Source organism: Hibiscus syriacus, unplaced genomic scaffold (assembly GCF_006381635.1).
Source record: "Hibiscus syriacus cultivar Baekdansim isolate YM2019G1 unplaced genomic scaffold, ASM638163v2 tig00111105_pilon, whole genome shotgun sequence".
Lineage (NCBI taxonomy): Eukaryota > Viridiplantae > Streptophyta > Magnoliopsida > Malvales > Malvaceae > Hibiscus > Hibiscus syriacus.
In genome coordinates this window covers 624110-651448 of record NW_024062987.1, presented here as the reverse complement: position 1 = coordinate 651448, position 27339 = coordinate 624110, and the positions used below count along the sequence as shown (strand labels likewise).

General features: G+C 31.9%; 4 protein-coding genes and 1 pseudogene across 6 annotated transcripts in view; 2 read left to right on the top strand and 3 right to left on the bottom strand.

Annotated features, from left to right (window-relative positions):
• The window catches only part of LOC120154183 (1-aminocyclopropane-1-carboxylate oxidase 3-like), a 30256-nt gene extending 19777 nt beyond the window's left edge, over positions 1-10479 (top strand). The window contains exon 4 of the mRNA XM_039166001.1: positions 10453-10479. The gene's annotated coding sequence lies outside the window, so the exon portion shown is untranslated. The remainder of the gene's footprint in view (positions 1-10452) is intronic.
• Positions 1198-3484, top strand: LOC120154064 (annotated as a pseudogene).
• On the bottom strand, positions 3621-6799 carry LOC120154181 (heterogeneous nuclear ribonucleoprotein 1-like). Of its 3 annotated transcripts, XM_039165996.1 has the most exons (5): positions 6566-6799; positions 6282-6403; positions 5860-6084; positions 4367-5552; positions 3621-3860 (listed from the first exon to the last, which is right to left on the bottom strand). In XM_039165996.1, exons 3-5 carry the CDS (start codon positions 6076-6078, stop codon positions 3847-3849), a joined length of 1419 nt encoding a protein of 472 aa, XP_039021927.1. In that variant the 5' UTR covers positions 6079-6084; positions 6282-6403; positions 6566-6799; the 3' UTR covers positions 3621-3846. The 3 variants fall into 3 exon arrangements, with proteins under 3 accessions (XP_039021927.1, XP_039021926.1, XP_039021928.1); XM_039165995.1 differs by lacking the exon at positions 6282-6403 and having other exon boundaries at positions 6566-6798; XM_039165997.1 differs by lacking the exon at positions 6566-6799 and having other exon boundaries at positions 6282-6457.
• On the bottom strand, positions 9640-10127 carry LOC120154184 (glucan endo-1,3-beta-glucosidase 1-like). The gene is made up of 2 exons (XM_039166002.1): positions 10060-10127; positions 9640-9943 (listed from the first exon to the last, which is right to left on the bottom strand). The coding sequence occupies exons 1-2, from the start codon at positions 10100-10102 to the stop codon at positions 9669-9671; spliced, it is 318 nt and encodes a 105-aa protein (XP_039021933.1). The 5' UTR covers positions 10103-10127; the 3' UTR covers positions 9640-9668.
• Positions 10480-10848: 369 nt separating the features above from the next.
• Positions 10849-18701, bottom strand: LOC120154180 (GBF-interacting protein 1-like). The gene is made up of 11 exons (XM_039165994.1): positions 18357-18701; positions 17133-17176; positions 16640-16742; positions 16089-16218; positions 15435-15973; positions 15169-15348; positions 13999-14389; positions 13545-13821; positions 13108-13266; positions 12189-12689; positions 10849-11305 (listed from the first exon to the last, which is right to left on the bottom strand). The coding sequence occupies exons 1-11, from the start codon at positions 18520-18522 to the stop codon at positions 11015-11017; spliced, it is 2781 nt and encodes a 926-aa protein (XP_039021925.1). The 5' UTR covers positions 18523-18701; the 3' UTR covers positions 10849-11014.
• Positions 18702-27339: the final 8638 nt, after the last annotated feature.

Here is a 27339-nt window from a genome sequence, read left to right as displayed (position 1 = left end):
TATAATGTATATATATATATTATATATATATAATATGCTTTATGCCTACTGTTTTCACAATAATGTACATATGTTGCATATTATTATTTTGTTTAGGGTAAAGTATAGTAATGGTCACTGAACTTTTCTAAAGCTTTCATTTAGGTCCCCCAACTTTTAAAACTTGCAATATGGTCCCCCAACATTTAGTCCGTTTGCAATATGGTCCCCCAATAGTTACATCGGGGACCATATTGCAAATGGACTAAATGTTGGGGGATCATATTGAAAATAGAATAAATGTTAGGGGACTATATTGTAAGTTTTAAAAGTTGGGGGACCTAAATGAAAGCTTTAGAAAAGTTTAGTGATCATTACTATATTTTACCCTAAAATTAATTATGGACCCGGACACTTTTACTGTTTTATTTGCTGTGATTATTGTTAATGTAATTTAAATTAAAATATTAATTTAATTTTTTTTAAAAATAAAAAATGACTTTTTTATTTAATAAAAAAAAACGATCTGTAATTGACAAGACGCTTGTTGATACGACTTTAGATAAATGAAATATCTTGGTTATTTAAAAAAAATCTTCAACCATTACCATGCCCCTAATTGTGTCCCAAAGAAAAATTATTAAATGGACCCTCATATGTCATATGTGATCCTAACTAATAAGGTGTATCCACCTCATTTTTTTCTAAAGTGAATCTTCACCTTTTTCCTACATGTAAAATGGGAGTGGGTAATTATTTGGAAGTTATCTTTGATATGGATGAACATTATTAGTTGAGACCACGGATAACGTGGTGAGCCGAATCCATCTAATAATTTCTCGTGTCCCACTTTTCATTTTTTAGTATGTGTTTTTTTTAACTTTTTCGTTTTTAATATATTCCCAAAATTTTTTATCCGTATAATATTTTTAAAGAAAATAGTAATAATAATTAACATAGGAATACTTGAATAGTTGTTGTAAAATATACGTTCAAATAAGATCGAACTCTTAACGCAATATAATAATGTAGTTGAAGTTGAGGAATGAATAGAGTTCTAGTTGTAGTATTATTAGGAGTACGCGTTGAAATAGGATAGGTTTCATATGCATATGGATTAAACAGACGAAACATGTCATAATCTCGGCACTTACGCATTTGGTGCCAGTACACTCTTCTTTTTATATACCGATTTCTTTTTGCTTGTGAGTAATTAGAATGGGCGGCGGTGGAGGTATCTCTTCTGGTACCGGAAAAAGCTATGCTGGAAAATTTATTTGTAAGGTCTTTTTCGCTTGCGCCGTTGCGGCTTCCGGTGGATTGATCTTTGGTTATGATCTTGGGATTTCTGGTATAAACATTCTCTCTTAGCTTTTTTTCTTCTTCTTCTTTTTTCCGTTAAAGATTGTTTGGTCTGGAATATTAATGATTAATTTTGCAGGTGGAGTTACATCCATGGATCCTTTTTTACAATAATTCTTCCCGAATGTTTATAACAAAGAAATATCTGTCCAACCTTAAGATGATCGGTACTGTAAGTTTGACAGCCAAATATTAACGTTGTTTACATCTTCGTTATATTTGGCTGCTCTTCTGTCATCCATGACAGCATCTTGGATAAATCGAGCACTTGGGAGGAGGATGACGATGATGTTAGGAGGTTTTCTTTTCGCCTTTGGTGCCGTTCTCAACGACTTAGCTATCAACGTACTCATGCTTATTTTTGGTCGGGTGTTGCTAGGCCTTGGCATTGGATTTGCCAATCAGGTACACTTATCACCTTATGTTTTTTATTTATTCGTTTGGATGTCATATATGTTTTTGTTAATTTATATATCTGAATTAATTTTATTTGCAGTCTGTTCCGATCTACTTATCCGTGATAGCTCCCTTCAAATACCGAGGAGCATTGAACATTATGTTCCAATTGTCGATCACCATCGGTATATTAATTGCCAACTTGTTGAACTACTTCACTGCTAAGATCGAAGGTGGCTGGGGTTGGCCAATAAGCTTGGGTGGAGACATTGTCCCTGGTTTGATCTTTTTCTTTGGTTGTTTGTTCCTCTCCAACTCGCCGAACTCTTTGCTTGAACGCAGCAAATTGGAAGAGGCTAAAGATCTGCTGAGGAAGATCCGTGGCATCGAGAATGTTGACGAAGAGTTCAAAGATTTGGCAAAGGCCAGTTAGGCTGCCAAGTTGGTTCGAAGCCCTTGGAGAGATATTATAATCAGGAAATACAGGCCTCAGCTCACCTTTGTTATCTTGATTCCATTGTTCCAACAATTAACCGGTATGAACGTGTTTGTGTTTTATGCTCCTGTTTTGTTCAAGAGCATGGGATTTGGCAACAACGCTTCCCTTATGTCCGCACTCATCACTAGCATTGTTAATTTTTGTGCCACGCTTGTTTCCATTGCCACCGTCGACAAGTACGGAAGGAGGACTCTTTTCCTCTCCGGTGGCCTTCAAATGTTAATCTGCCAGGAAGTTATGCCTATTTCAATTCAACAGCATTTAAGCATCTTGAATTTGCTTGCTTAATTCATTTCTTTTCTACTCAGCTTGTGATGACTATTTCAATTGCTTCCAAATTCGGTACGAGTGGGAGTCCGGGTCAACTTCCGCTTTGATTCTCCGTTGTCGTTGTGGTAGCAGTGTGTTCTTACATAGCCGGTTTTGCATATTCATGGGGTCCTTGGACCAACTCGGCCATCTTGACTTCTTTTCATTACTATATTTATTGGTTCATTTTTCTAAGCGAAGGTTCAAATTATCTAATATGCTTCTCAAAGACTCTGTTAAGATACATTCATACACTACGTATGTGTATACTTATTTTGTGCTGTTTTTCTATTTATACTAATTATTTTATAGGCTTCTTTTTCTATATTAATTACTTAAGTCTTAACTATATTTAGTGTTATAGATTAATCGAGCATTAACTAGTTAAAAAAATATTAAATTATTTTTCTCTAAAATTAGTAATTAACATTGTTAACAATGTGTTATTATTTATATGTATATTAATAAAATAGCTAAAAACTATATTTGAACAGTGTTAAACATGAGACTAACAAAATTAAATATATATATTTTCTCCCTTTATTCCCTTACGGCATACATATGATAAAATCTAATAAAAATTAAAGATAATGAAAGAATACAACTTCAAGCTAACTCAAAGGTTTTAAAAAAAATTTAATATTAAATTTTAAACTTATAGTTTTAAAAATATATTTTTTATTTTAATTTTTAAATATATGATATAACGGATTAACTAGATAATTTAAAAAAATATTTTTATTAAATAATTATACATGTTATTATGATGATATTTTTGTTTTTATTTCATGTTTTTGTATAAAGTTTTAGAAAACAATTAAATGTTATTAGTTTGATTTAAAGATCAAAATAAATAAAAACCAAGTGACTTCAATGGTGAAAAGATTATTGTTACCCCTTACAGTTACGGGTTCGAACACAACGTTTGTAGGAGTGTAAGAGTACTTATTGTAAAATGATTAAAATTCTTTCGAATAGATACTACCAATTATCAAATAATAAAAAATGGAACAAAATGGGGTGAATAACAAAACATAAATTATTTTCAACAACAACAAAAACATACATTCCTGACAATAACAGCATACATTGCAAAATCTATTTACTTCATGCATGACCACTCACACCACATGCATAATACCACTATATCCCCTAAAAAGGTATCACCCTGAGCCCCTTGCACTCTCCAACTCTACATTCAATTCTCCAAAACAAAAACCATTTTTCATATTAAGGCTGGAGATGTGCAGAATCCACAGATCACTTGCATCCTAAGCTTGTCTTTAACCAAAACCAGTTTTCTAGGTAGCAATTCCTGAACCATAAGAAAAATCAAAATGTGTAAGTTAAATCTATGACCATATGGAGGAAATGAGCAAACATAAAACCTTTTACAAAACGATAAATCAGTAATCCGAACTCTGAGCCTATGTCCTTTTACATGGTTCCATCAAAAAAGAACTTTAAAATGCCCAACCAGGGCTGTTGATATACACATTAGTGAATGAATGAATCATTTGATGATTATATTCAAAAGTCGTCTACCAGAAACTGTAACTATAAACAAGTATATTCGATTAATAAATGACTTGGTGATCATGTTCCAAGGCTGTCTATTAACCGTATAATAAACCTGGCAAGCACATCATGCAGCTACTGAGAAATGAAACATCAACGAAAAATAGCTAGAAGATTCCTCATGCGAAAAAATTTAAGTTATGTACTACTAAACTCTAACAAACCTAAATAGTAAACATTTAGCAGAAATTTCCTCAACTGAAAACTATAGAGATATATCAGGACACTCGTAACAAGACTTACCTATATTTGCTTGTCGCTTATTAACACTATAACCACCAACATAACTAGGAGAACTTTTACCCAAAACATCAGAAGTGGAACCGCCAAGTCCATAGCCAAAGGAACCAGAAACATCTGGTTCAGAAGTTGATGATCGCCAAATGGCATCCCCATAAACTGAAACACCACCATAATTTTGGTCTGCAAAGGCTCTATCATAACCACCATTTGACATTGGCGCCAAATTCGTCTGGTTATTTCTTCCATGCCCTGTTGTCCCCGAACCGAAGCAGTTATCATCACTTCCGTAACCAAATTTAACACTATTGCTAGAAACATGATTCCCCTCACATTGACTGGATATTGCAGAACCCCAATTTATTCCACTATTTCCAAAGTAATTTCCTCCGAGACTCCCACTTCCAGATCCCATATATGCACCAGAACAAGAAACTTTTGTGTTATAATCGAGTCCACAGTTTCCCCATAGGTTTTGGGTAACTGAGCTGAAAAAAGAAGTATTACCTGCGCTACTTCCATTGTACCCAATAGGTCTACCAAATGTATTTGTATCACCAAGATAGTAAGGGTTCAATCCCCGTCCATAGCTCATACTACTACTAAAATTTGCAACATTGCCAAAAGTTTGATTTAACCTGGGTTCAATGTCCATGCCCATTCCATCACCAGAACCAAAAGGAGGAAACCCACCTCGGCCACTAGTAATCGGACTGAATCTCGCATCCATCCCAAGTCCATAGCCTTCAACATTGCTTGGACCATATCCCTGATTATAGCCATTAAGGAAGTTGTTGATCCTATTCACATCATAGTTATATCCACAAAGGTGGCTATGATTGGGACTGGGCAATAACTCTTTGGGAACTGCTCGTTTAACCTCAACCATTTTACCATTCAGTTCATGAAAATTCTTTAGCAACGCCTTGTCCACCGACTCTTCTGAATCATAAGTGATGAACCCGAAACCCCTAGGCCTTTGGGTGTTGTGATCATGTATCAGCACAACATCTGTGATATTCCCAAACTGATCAAAATACTTCTTAAAATCACTCTCTGTAACTGTAGATGCTAAACCTCCTACAAAAATCTTTCTCGTGCTGCCTGGACCAGGTGAACCATGGATGCTACTAGTGCTTCTACTCATAATGCTCTGATCATCCCTAGGAACTGCCTTTTTTGCCTCAACCTGAGCATAAGTAACACGGTGGTGAAAATAAAACTTAGACAACGCAAACTCTTTGAGCTCAATACAAGTAACAATACTAATCAAAGAGAATATCAATCATAACCAACATCATTGAAAAGAGAAAAGATAAATAAGAAGCATTATTACTCGAGGATCAACTTTAAAATTTAGTTGAACAAGGTCAGGATGATACAAATTCCCAAGGAATTTAAGTTTCACCTCTTGCTTCAATAACCTAATAGCATTGATGAATAGTAAATTGCACAACAATAAGCTAAAACAGTGTGCTTATAGATTAATAACTCACCATCCTGCCATCAATGTTGTGTTTCTCCTTGATGACTCTCTTGACAACAGCCGGGTCTGCAAAAACAACGAAACCAAAACCACGAGCACGCCTGGTCGTTCGATCCTTCATGATCACTGCCTCTATCACTTCACCAAAACTACTGAAATACTCCTTGAGACGCTCTTCATTTGTGTCCCAAGCTATCCCACCAATAAATAGCTTTCCATTCTCAAACATCTTTTTCTACATTAGTAACATAGAAAGTCAAATTCATTATTGGATTCAATGTAATACATAAAAAAAATTATTTTCAACAATAACAACGATAGACCGATCAAAAACCAATATCAAACCATTCCTTTTATGTAAATCAAGTTAATAATACCAAACCATTCCTATTATTGCAATCCAATCATAATAATGAAGATACAATTCAATACCTTTATTTTAACAAGAATAATCCGGTACAAAAAAGTTTTTTTCCCCCTCTGTGGTTCAAAATTCAGAAACAAACAGCTTTTTCCACGATCAATCAACCGAACAACCCAGAAATTAACTTCACCTGAACTCAGAAATGAAAAGGAAAAAAACCAAAAAAACAAAACCCAGATGGTTGATCAATCAATACAGCTGCAGAAGTTTTGGGAAATTCAAGCAACAGATAAAACAAAACAAATTAAAACAAAAACTCAAATCCAGATTCAGCAAAAAGAAAAAGACCCACCAATTAAAGGAAACCCCAAGTGCCAAATCTGACGAGGAAAACTAAAATCTGAGAGGAGGCACGGTAAGAATAATAACAGAGGTGGTTAATTTCATCCTCCTCTTCTACTTGCCTTCTCCCTTCAAATAAATATTTCCTTATAATGGTAGCCTTTTCTTTAAAATGATTTCAAACTTTCTTCTCTTTTATACCCAAAAATGCAAATTCAGTTACAAATATTTATACAAATTGGCAATGCGCAAGCTTTATTTAGGGAGGAAGATGAAGATACAGAGATGTTTTGGAAAATGTATATTTATATATAGAAAGGGAGACTAGAAAAAATGGAACACGACCCTCGTTTTCTTCCTTAATTTGTCTCAAAACGAAAAGGTTGCTTTTAAGACAATTTTTACGTAAAAATACGAACTATGTTTAAATATAAATTTATATTGTTGAACAAAATATCTTAAAATAATTATAACATTAAATATATTTTTCTTAAGGCTAAATTAAAAATTTGGTAACTGGACTTTTATATGATTCCTATTTTACTCACCATACTTTCAAAATTTTTAATTTACTCACTCAATTTTATAGATTGAGTTTTTTTTTCTCACTCTGCCGTTAAACTTCTCACGTCGTTATGACGTGGCTTAGAGAATTAATTTTTAATCATTAAAACCCACGATTGCTATGACGGGTCAGAAAAAAATAAAAGGTAAATAAAAAATTTGTTAACTGAACTTTCATATAATTCATATTTTACTCACTCAACTTTGCAGATTGATTTTTTGTCACTCTGCTGTTAAACTTTTCACCGCCACCGATTGTCCACTACGGCTCATCATTGATCTCCATCGTTGTTGGACGGTGACTGTCACCCCCAGTACCGAAGTGAGCGTCAAGCCATTATGACTAAAACCTTGGTGGTCGATCGTCAAGGCTCCTCATAGTTCGTCGTATAGAAATCGTCGAAGGTTTGTTGGCAAACCAAAGCTTCCCATCGATTTTCGTCAATTTCCGGCCACCCGGGCTATCCATTCGTCTCACCGCCGCCATTGCTGAAGTCCTCTCCTCTTTCCAACCAAAACCTAATTGATTTTCCCTCTCATCGTCGTTGCCTCCTTCGTCAGCCGTTGGGTAAGTAGTTCGAACCTGTTTTCCAGCCACCCGCGTCCTTTCGTCTCACCCCGGTTCACCCCAGCCAAAAAGTCAATCTATAAAGTTAAGTGAGCAAATTGAAAATTTTGAAAATATGGTGAGTAAAATAGGAATCATATGAAAGTTCAATAATCAAATTTGTAGTTTACCCTTATTATTATTATCACGTGAAAATTCGATGTGGCATGTTTAATATTAAAATATTCCACATCAACAAGTTGTTAGTGATATAACAGTGGAGTGACCAAAAAAGTCAATATATAAAGTTGAGTGAGCAAATTGAAAATTTTGAAAGTACATTGAGTAAAATAGGAATCGTATAAAAGTTCAGTTACCAAATTTGTAATTTACCCTTTTCTTAATTGATTGGAAGGTGAAAAGGCAGTTAAAATATATATTAAAAATAATTATAACTTTTCATAATTAACACCTTTATTTCTATACGTAAAAAAATATACTTTTAACTATTTATATTTTAATATAACATTAAATTTTATAATCTGAAATAGTAAATTAATTATAATTGTTTGACAGATTTAAATTAAAAATTAATCAATTAAAATTGGATCCACAATTTAGGCCATTCACATAAGATATTTCTTTAAATTACTTTTTTAACAAATTAAATTACTTTAAATTCTTGTTAAATATAATTTAATTTCTTATAATATAAAAATTAATGATAAAATTTAATCATTTCATTATGTATTTATTCTCGAGTACTATATATTCCACTTTACTTCAAAATGATTCCATTATCATAAACGTAAATTATAGCTAAATAATGTATCAGATGTGAGAATATCAGTAAATTTAATTCATATTTATTATAATTTAAATAATAATATATATTTTAATTATCAATCCGTTAATAATAATAATTCACATATATATGGGCAAATTACTTGAATGACCATCCAACTATAGATTAGTATCAAAATTACCATCATTTTAAATTTATATCAATACGAACACTGAACTATTTGATTGATATCATTTAAACCGTTTGGAATGGGAAAGCTTTTGGGCAAACACTGAACTATTTGAGTGATATCATTTAAACCATATGGAATGGGAAAACTTCGGGTAGTTATGTTGTACGACAGTCTTAATATACGGTTAAGGATAAACCCTACCAGAAATGTTAATATTTTTTTAACATTTCCGGTAAAGCGCTACCTAAAATATTATTTTTTTACCTAAAATGTTAATTTTGTTACCTAATTTCCTGTAGAAAAAAATAACATTTTAGGTAGCGCCCAATATTAATATTTCCGGTAGAAAAAAATAATGTTTTAGGTAGAGTTTTACCGGAAATGTTAAATATTTTAGGTAGTGCCCAATATTAACATTTCCTGTAGAAAAAATAATGTTTTAGATAGCGTTTTACCGAAAATGTTAAAAAAAATAGTAACATTTTCGATAGTGCATTTCTTTAATCGTATATTAAGACTACTGTACCTTATACACATCTCCATAATCTCAACAAATAAAAACTAGAAAGACCTATTTTTAGTACTCCAATCATAAGCAATTGCTTCTTGATCAAGTAATGAACTCATATAGGCAATTTTCATAAACTGCAGCAGGTATTATTGCAAAGACAAGATCAGTAAAAAACAAGAAAATCTGTAATGATATGTCTAAAGCCCTCATTTTTAACTCTTCCAAGAGTTTTTATTTATTTATTTGCTTTTATTTTGAAATTGACCCGAAGGGACACCCACATGGATTATAATCCCGGTTTCTTAAACATGCTCATCTTCCTTTTTTGCTTGAGCTAATACCCTAATGCTTCGCTTTTTAGCATTGTTGAGACGCAAGTTGCTTCCTACATTACGTGTTCCCCAGTTAACGCCCACATGGCTTGCACTATCCAGACACATGCATGCATGCAAATGGGATTTTTTTTCCCCCAGAAGTTATTTCCATGCAAAATAATAAAGGGAAAAATGTATAGCTAATCTAGGTAACTGTGCTTGCTGGGATCGAGTTCTGTAATCATGGCAGCTCCTTTGAAGTTGCAAGATCCGACCTTGTGCTTGAACTTTTGGAAGTAATCATTGAATGCATAGGAAGCATGGCTTCTAATGGTGTTGGGAAAGTAACAAGCCTGCTTCACCTGAATCTTACTGCAATCTGCACCGCCGCTCCCACAAGCCCAGTCCATGGCTGCCTTCAACTCATCGTCTGGGGTTTGCTCATCAGCTATGCACCACTGCTCAAACTCCTCGGCTGATCATATAACATACTATTAAACACCATATATATAGATCAAAGTTGAAAATCATGGCTATACCGGAGTCCGAAAAGGTAAAAAAAAAAAAGTCACAGGTTAGCAGAAATGAAACCTGATTTTGGAGGGATTATTGACATGAGTTGCAGAAGAAGCATTATCCTAATGGCCAAGAAGATTGAAAATTTTCCCTTTAGAGTCGGATACAGAGAACTTGGAAAAGAAAACGGTTGTACACGGACAAATCTCAAAACCCACAAGTAGTATCCCTTTCATATATAATACTGTAAAACCTAATGATAGCGTCAATGGTCATCTTAGGATGCTCTAAAATGATGGTAATAGGAGCCATGTGAAGTTAATGGACGTATGGGCTTTTTTTAACCTTTTGGTTTGACAACAGAAATGTTAAGCAGCGTTCAGTTGTGTCGATTAAAGTAGGATTTAAGAAATAGGTTTAATGTATGTATTTTTCTAAATAATATGGATCTTTGTGAAGACTAATGACAAATTACTAATATTGGCTTTTGCTTATACCAGTTACAACAGCTTCATACATCCTTACTATTGAAATTCTCTTTACAGGTAAAAGACGATACTCTAAAGAATTGCCCACCAACCTTAATATCTCAAAAACCCCTGGGGGGAAAATAATGTAACATATTCTCACCGCTCAATAGCTCAAATTCTTCAAAAACTTTAAAACAAAAAATGGTTGGGGAGAGGGGGGTCATTAGCTTTAAACTAAGAAAAGGGGAAATTGGTAATACCATATAGCAGGAGAAAGACCTGCAGATCCTTATATTTCACTAATATTTAATGGTCAATACCAGTTGCAAGCGAACTGGATCATTTATGCTCTCAACCCTAGCAAAACAGATGATACTATTGACGAGTTTTTCTCTTTCGGCCTCGAACGGATTTACACTTTTTCAATTCTGGCCAATGATGTATCTTCTTGGTGCTCCCTTCCATTCAAACCTATTGGAGTTCCCAAAAATACTCTTAAGACTGGATATTGAATGTATTGGTTGGTTGGTTTACAAAAAAAAAAGACATCTGTCACTGTTTCAGTAGTTACTGGGCCAGTTCATCTGTGCATGCTGAGGTTGCCGATAAACACCGGCAGCAGATCCCCCCATATTAACAGCTCCAGCCATAGTCTGAGCCTGTTGTAGAAGAGGATGAACAGCTGCAGCTGTTGCTGTTTGTGGATGATATATACCAGCAAATGAGCCAGGAACTTGTGTCGGAGGAAAAGTTACATTCTGACCTGGAGGGGCAAAATTATAGAATGAACTTGCTGGCAGGTTGGACATATCCCGCCCAGGGGGGGCAATCCATACCGCTGAACCTTCACTCTGCAAGAAAATAAAAATAGGTTAAACAATCATCTTAGAAGGGAAAGTTGTTTGGAGAGAAAAAAGGAACACAAGGTATTTTCAAGAATGTCGAAATCCCAATGACATTTTCTTTCTGAAACCTATGTTTATCCTGATCGGAGCAGATTATGCTTAAAGGAAAAAGCAACTGTCTCATGTAGAACCATAATAGACAAACAAATCAAGTGATGAGAACATGATCAGAGCATTGATAGGCAATTAATTAACATGAACTTCATGCATCAATGTCCTTGGTCCAAAAAAGGATAGAGAATTATCTTGATTATGAAGCAGAAATTAAGGACCAACTACACCACAGAGACCCCCTATACCGGAACAAACAGAAAAAGAAGTCCACTGACATTTACAAACTTCTCAAAACTGCAATATTAGGAGATGGAAAAATAGAAAAAAAATCACTCAGTGAGGAGCCCAATTCAAACACAAACAACATTTCCCACTATCAATGAACTAATGGCCCCTAAATTTTCCTAAAAGTAAAAGACAGGTATTAGTTTGTTTATCCTCCGTCTGCCGTTACAAACACTTTTACAGAGTGCACTAGTTTGTTGTAAATACAAGCTAAGATCAAAACTACTACTTTTACATTATCGTCTTATTTTCTGCACTTAGCCCGCTCTTACATTCTTGTCTTATTTTGCAAATTTAGTTCATATTATATGGCTGGTTCGCTAGTATCTACTATAATATAAAGATTGTGTTATACGATACATGTTATCATTACTGGGAAAAGAAAACTAGAAAAAATTGGGACATGAACCTACAAAATAATTGTTTCAAACATTCTCATATGTCACAAATAAATCACAGCAAGATACAAAAATGAGAATTCGGTGTCAACCTGCTGCCCACCGGCGTACACATTGTTTTCCTTGAACTGAGCACCACCAAGATCTTCATTTGTTGTTGAGTTTCCAATCGTCGCAGCAGAACTTGGATTATAACCGGCTGGGGAGGAGCCATATGGTCCATAACCACTTGGCATTCCAATGTGAGCAGAATTTGGTGTATTACTTCCGGGCTTCAATTGAGGAAGTGAAAATTTGACTCCTGTAGTTGGTGCTGCTGGTGCAGTAGGATAAACAGTACCAGTCTGCGGTTGTTGAGGAAGCACCCCGTTGTTTATAAATTGGTGGATCGCAGGAGAAGGAACATAAAAAGGAGAGTAAAAGGGGGCATATTGAATGTAGTTTGGAGGATAATGTGGTAAATGCACCCCAGCTGCTGATCGGTAGACAGGGACTGGTTGCTGAGTCACAGCTATAGAACTTTGCATCATCCCAGCAGCTTGAGTCACTATCGGAGATGAACTTCCTGTAGTCAGTACCAAAGAGTTTCCACCCTGCCAAGAGATGAAAATCAGCTCCAATAACCAACAGTTATTAAGTTTGAAAGAAACACTCTCACTACCCTAAAGTTTGATAAAGAAAAACACTAACCCCCCAGAGATATAATATACCAAGTCAATTTCCCCAAAATTATTTGCCTAGAGTAATCCTCTCCACTAACCATGTGAGGTTCAAAAAGTATCCCAGGACCAAATTGCAAGCAAGCAAAAGTTTAAAGCAAAGAAAACGTGTTGTCAACGATGTTACCAGAACACTGCCAACAACTCTTCAGTGTATGGCATAATATAACTTGCAAGCCTAAAACCAAGTAAATTAGAGAACAAAAAGCAATATTCTCATTTAACCAATAACAGATACATAACATATTCAACAAGTAGAAATGCAAGGTGCTTCATCATAATCTCTGCAAACCTCTTGAGGAGACTGAGAAGTCTGTGGAGGAAGAACTGCAACATTCCCATTGTACTTTGTAGCAACTCCAGAGGCAAAAGGAGAAGCACGACCATCGGTATCAGCACTTGAACGGTAGAATTGGGTGTAATAAGCTGCCGGGTCAAATGGCTGAGGAACCTGATGAATGATGATTGAAGCATTAAATAATGGAAGTAGTATTAGAGCCAACAATTGGCATAGTGCAATTGATTTTATTTAAACAATATTTCAGATTATTGTAACCAGTGGAATGACCAAAACCAAATGCAAAATATAAAAACATAAAAGTTCAAAATTCGATTCATTTATTTTATTATCTACATAAATGCTGTGCTAAAAATTTTAATTTTGAAAAAGTTTAGAAACCAAAAGAGCGATAAATAGTAATGAAAAGAACGGTGGAAGTGGATGCTCACAACAAAGCTTGAAAGGCGAGAAACTTCACGTGCTTGAGATTCAGCATTTCCGAATGGTGCTAACATAGGAGGCACAATTCCAAAACTATAGTTGGGAGATGTTACTGCAGAGTATTGATGGCTTCCAGAGAGGAATGCGTTCTCCAGCTTGTCATTATTCTCTGGAATGGAACTAGCAATATCACCATCACCAGACAAATTTCCAGGTGCATGTGTAGGTGATTGAGGACGATCAGTGCAATCTTCTTCCTCTGCAGTATCCAATGCATTTTGATTGCTGGAGTCAACAATATAACAAGAAAATAACATGAGCCAAGTATGCAAAAGAGACCAAATAGCATCAAGATTATGATATCTAAAAAGGGTAGAGTTTCTTATTCTGGAGAAAAAAGAGGCCAACATTGCTAATAAAAAAGAATTAAAAGGTTACATCCATTGGAAACTCTTAACAAACCTTGAACCATGTTCCTCTGCAGTCTCATTTACATCTTGAGAAGCCTCAGACAAAGGTGTAGAACACTTATAACTCTCCTGACCACCGACATAGTTCAATGCTACTCCAAAACTAGCATCAAAACTTCCAAAACTCAGCTTGGTTCTTTCAGATTCCGGAACATGAATATGGTTGGGAATTATTACATGTTGACGTTGTGGGAAATGTAATTCCTCTAACTTTTTCTGCAATTTTGAAGTGTCTACTTCTGAGTTGAGAACATTTGAAACGGGCGACGACTGAGGATCAGTTTCAAGTGAACCGCTAGGAACTTCAGATGCACCTGCCGTTCCAGCACCTAGCCCAACATTAGAGATTACTGGCTTTGGTTTCCACTCCTTGTTGGAACCAACTGTTGATGACACAGAGGGAATTATTAATACTTATCTTTAGCAAGCCTTTCAACCATCTTAAGATAAAACATAAAGTGGTTCATTGATTTGTCAGTATCAGCTTAAATAGGTTCCAAGACCACACATTTTTATTGAAGATTGTTCAACCATTGGTAAAAATATAAAAATAAAAAACCAAGCAAACTTGAGTTAAAGATACAATATATTAGCCATTTTATCCCTTCTAACAGTTAAACTGTCATTTAAGGTTCTACTTTTGTTGGCAAAGGAACCATCACCTATCCTATCAAGTTACAATGATGCTTTTCACCCAAAATTTACAATTAACCTATTACGGAATTTAGTATTGCTCAAGGTTAAAAACAAAAAGGTTAATGATGCCCATTTAACAAAGATGGTTATATATTCCAATTATGATAAGGGGCAAACTAATGAGTCTGAACATTTTTCAAGCAAACATGTAATCAAGAAAATTTCCCTACAGTAATAAAGCTACATAAATGCCATCTCCAAAAACCAATATATCTTGATACCAAAGCTAGATCCAGAAAATATAAGCATCTACATAGGATCCAGTTAAAACACATTAGTACATCAATAGCTTCTCTCTCTTTTTGTCTGTGTATAAGGAGCGAAGGATTATAGCACAAAATCAACAATATTTGTCCAGCTCTTGCAACAAGTTACATAAAATCAAACAAAAACACATCACAAGCTGTGTCAACTACAAACAAATACATAACAAAGTTATAAAACAGCAATACAATATCCCAATTACCTTTCTGAGGGCCAATTATTTGTTGTGAGCGACCATTATAATTGGATGAAGGCCTAGCTGCAGAGGAACCATGGGTTGCTGTAGATGAAGGATGAAAAGACTCAACCAGTGGATGTTTTACAACTGCAGGGGATTTGCTAGGCATCTTTCCTTGCAGGAAGCTACTAAGCTCAGTAGCAGCTATAAGTCAAAGAAAGAAATTAATCAGATTCGTAACTAAACAGAATAAAAGTTGTTCAAAACAGATAGGGTTTCAAAGTCCTGACCAGATGCTAATTTGCTTTCAGTAGGAATAACTACATTTCGTACTGTAGAAGCTCGGTTGTTTCCTATTTCGTGTTTGATTGTGTCCAAAGAGCCAAAGAGACGAGAAACATTAGATGGAACTGATGCAGGTTCTGATGATGAGATGGGTGCTAATTTTTTTTCAGTAGGAATAACTGCGTTTGGTTCTGTAGAAGCTTGGTTGCTTTCACCTTTGATGGTGTCTGAAGTGCCAGGGAGCTGAGGAACATTGGATGGAACTAGTTCAGGTTCTGAAGACGAGAAGCAGATTGCTGATGAAGATGCTGGAGTAGTAGACATGAAGCAGTCACTTGAGCCTTCTGCTGGCTGCCTACTCATGTCCCCACTTCCGAATGCAACATTGGGCTTGTTTATTGCATCAACAGGGGATGGTGCACTCCCGTACCCACTGTTACCAACAGACGAATTTTCTTGAGGTGGATTGGCAGCTTTTCTTGCAGGCGCAGAAAAGGTTTCAGCCACAACACCAGTAGGGCCATTGGCCATTGCAGATACAGCACTATAAAACATAAAATTGTAATTCAACCAAACTGCACTGAAGTGAAGCCATATTTTCAGCAATAGACAAAAAGAAATTAAAATTATAAGATAGCAAATATGCAAATTGCAGCCACCATGCAATGTGAGTAGATTCCTTAGGTTTCGTCTCCTGCAAGGTTGACAAGGATTGACCACTGCCTTTCTCTGCAACTTGATTCGTTCCATTGTCCCACCCAAGACCAGAACTTTTAGACACACCGGCCTCTGATGAGATAAACAGACGAGTACGAAAATTACAATAAGCACAATTGCTAACAACTTTTTTTATTAAAATATAGGAGAAGATTTATGACATTAAAATAAGCACAGATTCATGACCATTTAATATATCAAACTGAAAGAATTGCAAAGTATAATCACAATAGCACATCAACAACCACCATAGCAGCATCACAGGTTAGTATCCGAAACCACGTCTGGAACAACTCAAAAAATGAAAGGGTGTGGGTAAAGAGAAACACGTTCAAAACAACACTTAACTTGTACATTGATCTAGCAGTAAATTAGTCACATGGGTGAAACAAACGCAAATTTCTGAGGCACAGTCAACTAATAATTCAGAAGCCTGACAGTAGTAACTAAACAATCATCACAAACAAATTTGGGTTCTGAAATTTCTGTTTACCAGCTGCGTAACGAGGAGGAAAATTCCATCGGCCACCCCTAGTCCCCCTTCCCTGTGAACCAGGTCGCCACCGAGACTCTGCAGACTCTTTGTTGTTCAAACTCTGCAATAGCAAGTGACAATAGCACATTAACCACAAGGAATAATGAATCTCCCTAGTACCTTTTGTACTCTCGCTTCAAACTTCCGTCCTGCTGTTGTCAACCAACCCATACACCTCTAACACTTCATACCCCAATTTCTCCTGCCTACAGAGTGAACTTAAAAGGAAATGTAATTGACTATTGGTAAAACAAAAATGGGACTTAGTTATCTATGCCTTCTGCCTCTAACACTAAGAAAATTTATGCTTTGCTTACTCATCATATAATACCATTGCAACTCTTCTAAGCCAATATCAATAATAAGTAACATAGCAAAAACAGAAAAATGTTGAACTTATAGAAACCCAGAAAATAGTAAACACTTCAAATTTTGCTGTAGAATCACTTACCTCTTTTTTCCTGTCACGCTTTCTTTTGACTTCCCGAAAAGGATCTGGGGAACAATATACAAGTTTGTCATGTATTTGGAAGCAAAACAAAATGATAGTAAAATGGTTAGAAAGAATGCACCAAGTAATTGTAATATATGAGAAACAAGTAATAAAATATAAACAAGAAAGTACCATATGCTAATAACTACATATATATTTCTTACAGCTTTGCTAAAGACCAAGTCATAGCTCGTATGAACTAAGGAAACATTAAGCTAGCATGAAAAAGGCCATAATATGATATTGATGCTCAACTTGATATAAAACTGAAGTAACGACCAACATCTAAATATCAGAAAGCATAGAATAAGAACAAACAATAACACAACATACAAGAAAAACCTAAACCACTAATACTTCTAAGGGTTAATAAGCCACAGTTTGAGCAGATACATATCACAACATTAAACTTCCTAAAAACACTTAATGTGGTATTTAATACTGACTAAAAGCTTCACATAACAGGAATACAATCTTACAATTCATTATAAAGACAATTAGTATTATGATAGTAAATGCCACATGTAGTAGCTATGTGCCTAAAAATAAAATATTCAAAGGAAAAAAGGAAAATGAGGATATTGAAAGCGAAAACCTTTTATTCCAATCCAATAACAGAAAAGGATGGATTTTTGAAAATGCAACAGAGTCAAAATGTCTGAATTCATGAAATGAAGGGTGATTTTTTTTTAAAAAAAATAGCTTCGAGGGTCAATTTTGCAGAAAATACGATAAATTTAAAACGCAATTTAATCAAAGACACTATTTCTAGAGCTAAGTTAAAAAATTGGATGGCAAACAATTCTGTAATTTGCAAAGGGAAATTAAAAAAAAAAGCTTGACATTTATAAATGAATGAATCAAAAAAGAGAGAAAAGATTAATAAATATCAAATCAAGATTTAATATAACCCAATTAGCAGTGCAACTCATCAGAACCAAAATATCATACTACAGTCCCAAGCAATATCACCCAAATGAAATTAAGATCAGACAGCGGCAAAAACCATAGATCAAAATAAAACAACAAAAACCCAAAAATTTTAACCAAAAAAATAACCATCCCCTGTCCGAGGAAGAAAAAACTACCCCATTGAAAATATCCAAAAAAGAAAACGAAAACTTAGCTAAAATGAAACTTCAAAGGAGATGAGAAAGAGAGAGAAAAAAAAGGAAAACGTACCCTGAAGGAGGAGCCTCTGAGCGGTTTCATTGGGATCCATAGAACATTCTTTAAGCATTGCATAAATCTCATCTTCACTATGATTACCCGTGATCTCTTTTATGTTTTGGATCGTTTTCCTCACACTGTTGGGGATTGATGAAACCCTAAACCCCCCACCGCTCATCTTCTCAGACAAATCCGTTTCCCCCCTTTTTTCCCCCCCACTTTCTGCTTAAACAAAGCGCTCTCTCCTTCCCAATTAATTGTATACACTATATTTTTTCCTATATGATTAGTATATAAAATAATAATAATAGTATTTATTTAGTGCTATTTTTAGTGTTAAAAATGAGGAGAGAAATGGAGTGTATAGCTTTAAAAATAATGTTGTTTTTTAATTGATTAAAGCAAGAGGAAGAAGAAAATGTTAACGAGCAGCAACGTCCATACGTGGAGTGTATAAGCTTTTCATTTTAATGTTCGTGTATGGCCAGTGTGCCTCTTTCTAATCATTTTCTTTAGGGTTTTTATATAATTATCGGTATTTAATATTTTAATTAATAAAATATAATTAAATATCATAAAAATATAATTATTTTTAATTTATATTTATATTTATATTTACGAATATTAAAATTTGAATCCTAATATTATTTACAAAATTTAGTATTTTATCTATGGACGGAGCCACATGGTCAATGGGCGTTAACAAACATCCTAATTTTTTAAACAATATATTTTTATAATTTTATATAAAACTATTAAAAATATAATTAATATCATTTTAATAAATTACTGATACGAAAGTCCAAACCAATTAAAAAATAATTGACATCCCTAAACAAGATAACATTATATTTATCTCACCACCATAAAATAACATTTTATATAATTTTTAAATTATAACATCATAATTTAATTCTTTAAATTCTACTATTAATCTTATCCGCTTTCAGCAGATTAATTCTTAAGAGTATTTTTATAATTTTTATCTTACTTTTTATATTTTTATTTCGTACTTACTGGAATTATTTAATTGTTCGTATATAAATAAGGTGAATTACTGAATTATGCCAATTGCAAATCATTATCAAAAAAGAAAAAGAAAAAAGAAATCATTATCAAATTTCAGTGATTTAACTAAATGTGGCATAAACCCCAATTGATTGTGTCAAATCACTTGTAGATAAATATATGAGGTAAATGAGATGAGATAGATCGTGAATTACTCGAGATTGGTTAGGTCAACGCTCAATAAATACTAGACTCGAATTTTTAACAAGTCAAAATAAACTACTTGATACTAGACTTTAAAAACTCGTGAACAACTTGAAAAAATATATATTAAAATTTTATTTTCTAAAAAAATACATTATTAATAATATTATCATTTATGTATTTATTTTTAAAAAATGTGTAGTATAAGGTTTTCATGTATTTAAGGTTCGAGTTTGAGTTTTAACTGAGTTAAGTTCAAGATTTATTTTTATTTTTATTTTGAGCATTGGTGAGTTTTTCGAGCTTTAATTCATGATTTCGAGTTGAATTTGAAAATTTTAGACTCAAAAATTTTCAAATCGAACCGAACTATGTTTCAAAGTTTTAAAAATAAGGTGAGCTTAACGATACTCAAACTCAACTTGAATCGTTAACAGCCAAACAGAAAGGATATATGATCTTTGAATTTGAACGAGTAGAAATTCACTGTAATTTATTCTAAACAGTTTTCCATTTCTCTTTCATATGTTTTTTTATTGGGTAAATTATATTATTTATTGCTGAACTATTTAGTCCTTTTATTTTTTATCGTTCATCTTTTAATTTTGTCAATCAAATAATCTAATTATTTAATTATAATCAATCAAATCATTGATCGTTAATATTTAAACCATTGATCGTTAATATTTAACGAAGATGCTAACGTGGTAGTTAATAAAATTGACATAATTATACATTTAATCTTCATTATTTACATATTCTATCAATCTAATCTTAATTTGAATTTAATTCTAAAAATTAATCTTCAAATCGAGAGGTGACACATGTTAGAGTAATATTACTACACATTTCATTCGTAACATGTGTCACCAACTAATCGGAAAACTTTTTAAATTAATTTTAATATTTTAATTCATTAAAGTTTTTCGGTAGTAACATTTGTCACCACATGTTCAAAGTGAAAACAAAGTAGAAATGAATTCGTGCTAGGAGAGTTAGAATGTGGGACACTAAAGGAAAAATGATCACGCCTCAACCACTGGACAAACACCACAATTGTCATCAATCTTAACTAAGAAAGGCTGGTTGAAATCTTCATTTGAATAAGTTGGTTAGAATTAGAATTTAGTCACTTCGTTTGCTACTGTGAAGCTATATATAATATTTGTGTGGAATCATTTGTTTGGCCTAATTGTTGGAGAGTGTTCTGTGTTGCTGCAGTGGTTCTGTTTTTACAAATTTCAGCTGGTTTGCGTTTGAAGATGACAGAGTTTTCGATGAACATTCAACTGGTGATTTGCCTTCTGCATCATCTAATATCGAGGAAGTTGGTGTCATCAATGGTGATGGTGAAGATGATAAGAAGCTTGTTAGCAAAGATGATGACTCAGATGATACGACAACATTTTCTCAGATAGCCGATGCCAAATTAAAAGTTTACTAATCTGACTGACAACTCTAGGGAAGTTGAACCCAAAGCAAATGATGAACCACCTCTCTGGGTTGAATAGAGAGAACCTCAAATGGAATTGGAGCATCTGTTTCTGATGAATCTGCTGCTGTTCGAAATGGTTCCTACTTAGGAACTGTTGTTGGTTGGAGTCGACGATTCTTTTTTATCCCCTACACATGCAAAGTTTATGTATTTTGGTCGATTCAAGAGAGGTAAATGCAATATTGAATCTGTTGTAAGATTGATAATAATTGTGGGGTTTGCCCCCATGGTCGAAACGTGCCCATTTTTCTCTTTGGTCCTAGGTTTGAACTACGTCAACACCTATTCATTTCTACCTTGTTTTCACTTTGAACAGACGTGGTTGGTGAAAACTTTATTTAATTAAAATTAATTAAAAAAGCTCTCCAATTCACCAATAAAATGTGTCATAATATTACGTCGACACGTTTTATCTCATGATTGGATGATTAATTTTTTGAATTAAATTCAAATTACGATTAATTTGATAGGATATGTAAGTAATGAGAATTAAATATAGAATTATGTCAATTTTATTAACTGTCATGTTAGTATCTCCGTTAAATATTAATGGTCATTAGCTTGGTTGACAATAATTAAATATTTAGGTGGTCTGATTGACAAAATTGAAAGATCGGTAATAAAAAATAAAAAGGCTAAATAATTGAGTGGTCAATGGTATAATTTACCCTATTTTCTTCCTTAGATCCTTTATTGAATTATACATTGAAGAGAATATTAAAGTATAAATTTATGCACCTCCAAGACTAACATTCATCTTATTGAAATTAGAAGCATTTATGTCCATTGCACCTTCAAAGAACAGCTGCAAGTCCAATTCATAAAAACAGTACTTTTCGGAAAAGAAATACAAATAGTGATATTTTATTAAATAGATTTTTATTTAAAAATATAACTTATTTTCTAAAATATTATATATATAACAGTATTTTTATTTAATTTATACATTGAATTGGTATAATTAAGATGAAAATTTTTCTGCTGCAAAATTTGGTGACGGAGGTTGACGATAGTTTATATAGTGATGCCAAGCGTAATTAATTTTAAGAAAAAAAAAATAAAAGATTAGAAGGTTTAGTAAAATAATGGGTCTTTGAAAATATTTTAACGTAATTGTCATTACAAGAAATTGTATTTTCAGTGATATAAAGAATGTTCAGTATAAATATCAAATATAGTCATTGAATATCGTGGTGACAAAATTTTTGAGTCATTACTAATAATTTCATCACTATTTATATTAGTGACGGTTTTATTGGATTTTTCATAATTACTTATGTTTTTTGTGACAATATTTTTTACACCAAAAGATTAATAACAATGACAAAATATTTAGACACTAATATTATCCTTATTAGTGACAAATATTTTATCACAACTGCATAATTAAATTGATTAATTAAAATATTCATTATTAAATCAATTATAATATGTTATCGTAAATAACAATCTTAAGACATTTTATTTTCTTAATTTTATGAGATGATATAGAATTTGTTTGAGTTTAATCTATGATCAAGCCAATGATAGTGACGAACGAACAGAGCTAGGATTCAATACGAGTCGGTTCAATGAATTTTACAATATTTCATGTTGATGCATATTGAATGTATTTTCGAATACAATATATAAGGTGTACAAATCCATAAAAGAATTATGGACAACATTGGACCATAAATACGAAACATAAGATGTTGATACAAAGGAAATTTTTAGTGGTCAAGTTCTTAAAATTCGTAATAATAAATACTTTATTATCTTCATCGATGATACCAAAATATTGCTATGTGTATTTCCTAAAAGAGTAAAAACGAAGTTATAGAGAAATTTTTTTTCTTATAACTATAGAGTTGAAAACCAACTTAATAAATAAATTAAGATGATAAGAAGTGTTAATGTTAAATCATTGTGCACGATATTATTCATGAAGTGACATCACTATACTCTCTTAAAATAAATGAAGTAGCAAGGCGGAAGAATTAAACAACGAATGCAACGCAAATAAATTCCGAGTTGTCACAAAACATGTTAAATTTTTAAGCCAGCGTTTATATATTAACCTGATTTTATACATGAACCAATTAGTAAGTATAATAGAACTTAATGAGTTAATTTTAGGTTTAATTTGATGAGAGCTGGACTTAAACTAAGTAAAAATGAGATTTTTATATTTAATTAGATTAGAGCATTTTAGAAAAACAAAGTTGCACCATGTTAAATTAAGCTTGTCTCTGAGTGTGTTTATGAGAGACATAAGTTGAGCAAATGAGTTCACTTCCTTCATTTGTCTTTTCTTGTTTTTTCCATTCTCATTCCTCTTCTTTTTCTTTATTATCTTTAAAACTAAAAACTTTAGAAAAATTGCAAGGTAACCAATTATATTTAGAGAATATTTTTTTTGTTAAACTATAAAGTATTACACATTCAAAATTAAAGTATTTTTTTATTTTTATCAGTAAGATACTTTACTAGTCAATGTATTACAATTTGAGCTTTGGGGTGACTCATAAAAATGATAATTTGAATGATGATTTAAAGTTTTTTATAAATTATAATTATGTCAAAATGTGTTCATATATTAATAAATGGGGTTTAAAATAGACATTTAGGGTGCGTTTGGTTCACGGAATGTAAGATTACCAGTGAGAATGTAAGATTACCAGGGAATAGGATTACTGAGAATGTTATATTTTGTGTTTAATTGGTTTAGCAGGAATGTAAGATTATCATGTTTGGTTAAAGGATTAAAAGATTATTGGAATGTATATTTAACCAAATTGTCCTTATTATATATTTGTTTTTTTAACGAGTTGAAAAATATTTATATATTTTATTTAAAAAATTTAAATTCATAATATATATATATATATATATATATTACAAAATTGAAAATATAAAAAGGTTTAATGAAATGGTAAAATTTTATTTTAACCTGAAATCATATAAAATTTAATTATAGATTTTTTTTGTAAATCTAGTCCAAACGCCGGTAATCCAACAATACCTAAGGAAAGGGAAGTAATAACATTCCCGGTAATATACTCCAAAAAATCTACTATTGGTAATAAAATATTACCGGGAATGAGATTCCCGACCAACCAAACATGGGAATGTAGATTTCATTCTCATGGGAATCCCACATTCCTTGATCAAAACACTTCCTTATGGGTAATTTGAGGTAATTTTGGCTCAATATAGTATGCGAGCTAATTATTTAGCCCAATATGACATCAGATTTTTTATTTTGAGAATTACTATATTTGTTACAAATACAAAAATATAATTTTTATTATAACTTGTCACTCTAACGCGATAAAAATTAATAAAAATTATATTTTATTAAAACTCATCACTTGGACGTGACGAGTTTGAATAAAAATATTTTATGGGCAAACTCGTCGTATAAGCGTGACGAGTTTGCCATGTACTATAGCATTTGTTGTAGATCCTAAATTAATTTTGGAGATGATCTAGTAGGCTAATTTTTTCACCTATCTGACCTGTTGGACCAATTTTACTGTAATTTGAAGTTGTTTCCATGTGTTTTTGGTTTTTTTTATATGGAGTACTATATTTCATGAATGGGTATTTATGTTGTATGACAAAGAAGAATATGTAAAAAAATTCAAGAGGAATATCATTAAACATTCATATAGTATTACTACTCATTGATGTCGAATAAATGCTCCTCCCTCAAGTATTGATACTTACTATAAAATATCAATATTCAATGTAGTTGGAAAGAATTCTCTTAAAAAGTTTGATTATACTTTATCCTTATTATTTATTATTAAAAAAATATACATAAATTAATATCAAATTAGAGCTCTTAATTATTGTTTATTTTAATATTATCTATTTTTTATAATTAATTATATTTTATATCTCATTTTCTATGATTAACTTATAATTTATGTTGATATCCTATTAACCACATTTTAAAACTTTATGGTGTCAGTGTCATGTCGTATCCAGTAGCAGGCAACACAGGTTAAAGCATCGTCGTGCCACAAAACATATACAGTAGATTAAAGAATTATCACTTAATGGTGTAATGTCTTATCCAATAGCGACATGTGTCATGCATTTAGAAATATGGGATGCGACGATATTTTATTTGATTTCATTCTATTTTATAAATAGCCAAATTCTATTTCATATATAATTTTCATATATTTAAATTAAATATATTTATAAAATTACGAAAATAAAAAATAAAATATTAATAATATAATTTAAGTTGTTGATATATTGATTGATTCTCTAAAAGATAGATTTGAGCGATTAAAGATTTTTAAAAATTGTTTTGAATTTTTAATTGATTCTATAAGGTTGAAGTCACTGGATGATAATAAATTAAGATAATATTATAATGATTTTCAGATTATTTTTTCTCATAATAATTTGTCGGATGTTGATGCAGATGATTTTTTTTAAAATGAAAGTGTTGCAATTGACTTTGCCAAATGTGTTCATGTCAGCATTTGAAATTCTTGAGTTTGTTAAAGCTACAGATTGTTATCCTAATATTTCAATTACTTATTGAATCCTATTAACAATGTTGGTGACAATAGCATCCACGGAAATAAGTTTTTTAAAGTTGTAATTATTGAAAAATTACTTGAGGTCAACAATACCACAATAAAGATTGAATGGGCTAGCTCTGTTATGTATTAAAAAAATATGTTGGAAAACATTAATGTTGACACTATCATCAATGATTTTGCATCAAAATATGTTGGAAGGTAATTTTTTTTAATAATTTTGTATATGCTTAAATATGTTTTTAACATTTTTAAGATTGTAATGAATTACTATTTGTTTAATTTAATAAAACAATTAATATAAATATTATATTATATATATTTTTAAAATTCTTCTAAATTAGGGGCTCATTTTTTTATTTCGTCTCGGATAAAAAAATAGTCAAGATCGACCCTGCTTACTACTTGAATCAACTCTTGTTGATTTAAGGATCTAAAATTTTAATACACTAAATTAAACTAAATTTAGACTAAATTTCTTTATTTTTTCACCCCTTTAATAAATTAAACTAAATTTAGAAGCCTTTTTCAAAAATAATGAGTATGTATTTACTCTTCCCAAGAGTTGTATACATCCGTCTCTCGACAGACTGTAGGTTGATAAAATAAATATATATAGTTATTCATATAGTAAATTATATTCTGATAAATTATGTAAATATATTAATGATTATATTCATATATAATAACTTCTCGAGGATGCAAAACCCCCAAAGACTATATTCAATAGAAGATATCTTAAAAAAAATATCTTAATTAGAAATCTTAAATATATATGAAAAAATAACATGAAAATGTAACTTGTTAACTTTTTTTTAAAGAAAAGTTACTTTAAAAAATAGTTATAAAAATTAGAAGGGGCATTTTAGTAATTATACAAAAGTTGATGGGGAAATTTACCTAAATTTGATATAAAAAAATAATATAAAATAACTCCACCTTAAAACTCAATTTGATATAAGATTAGGAAAGATTGAAACTCGACTTCAGATTCTTTTAGAAAATAACATTTATTACAAATTATTAGGCATGTAAACCAACTAAATGTTTAGTAAATTGTTTGGCGATAAGTTTATTTATATTTTTTTATTTATTAAAGGAACGAATATGAATAAGATTTAATTTTCATTTAATTAAATGAATAAATATGAACAGATGATTTTTTCGTTCGTTTACGTTTGTAAACGTTTGGTAATATATTCATTTATGTTCGTTCATTTATGTTCGTTAATGTGTGTTCATTTATATTCGTTAATGTGCGCTTATTTATGTTTAGCCCATTCTCTTTAAATTCATTTAAAATATTAAAGTCTAATAAATTTTAATATGATATCTATAAATATTTAAAAATTCAATTAATTTTAAATACAAATAAAAAAACTCAAAACAATTCAATAAAATATGTCTAAAATTATTAGGAAAGAAAAAATATATTTTCATTTATATTCGTTTACGTTTATTTATGTTCGTTTATTATTTAAATAAACGAATATAAAAAAGTACGAACAAGCTACATTCCTTAACAAACGAACATGAGCAATTTTTTTTGTTCGTTTATATTCGTATTCGTTCATTTATTCAGTTAAAATTAAATGAACGAACATAAACATATTTAGTTCATATTCATTCGATTCCTTTACAGTACTACAAATTATTGAGGGATGTGCTAACTTCAGTATACACGTGGGTACATTATTTACTATAATTGTTTTATAATAATATAATTCAATATAGTGTGAACACG

What these genes read in the sequence shown, in the direction of transcription:
- LOC120154181 (XM_039165996.1), bottom strand. Translation starts at nt 6,078, where the DNA reads ATGTTTGAGAATGGAAAGCTATTTATTGGTGGGATAGCTTGGGACACA. An exon ending in ACAACATTGATGGCAGGATG is followed by an intron (nt 5,553 to 5,859) that starts GTGAGTTATTAA and finishes ACTTATGCTCAG; the next exon opens with GTTGAGGCAAAAAAGGCAGT.
- LOC120154184 (XM_039166002.1), bottom strand. Translation starts at nt 10,102, where the DNA reads ATGCTTCTTCTGCAACTCATGTCAATAATCCCTCCAAAATCAG. An exon ending in AATAATCCCTCCAAAATCAG is followed by an intron (nt 9,944 to 10,059) that starts GTTTCATTTCTG and finishes TTATATGATCAG; the next exon opens with CCGAGGAGTTTGAGCAGTGG.
- LOC120154180 (XM_039165994.1), bottom strand. Translation starts at nt 18,522, where the DNA reads ATGAGCGGTGGGGGGTTTAGGGTTTCATCAATCCCCAACAGTGTGAGG. An exon ending in AATAATTGGCCCTCAGAAAG is followed by an intron (nt 14,390 to 15,168) that starts GTAATTGGGATA and finishes TGTCATCAACAG; the next exon opens with TTGGTTCCAACAAGGAGTGG. An exon ending in CTCGCCTTTCAAGCTTTGTT is followed by an intron (nt 13,267 to 13,544) that starts GTGAGCATCCAC and finishes ATCATTCATCAG; the next exon opens with GTTCCTCAGCCATTTGACCC.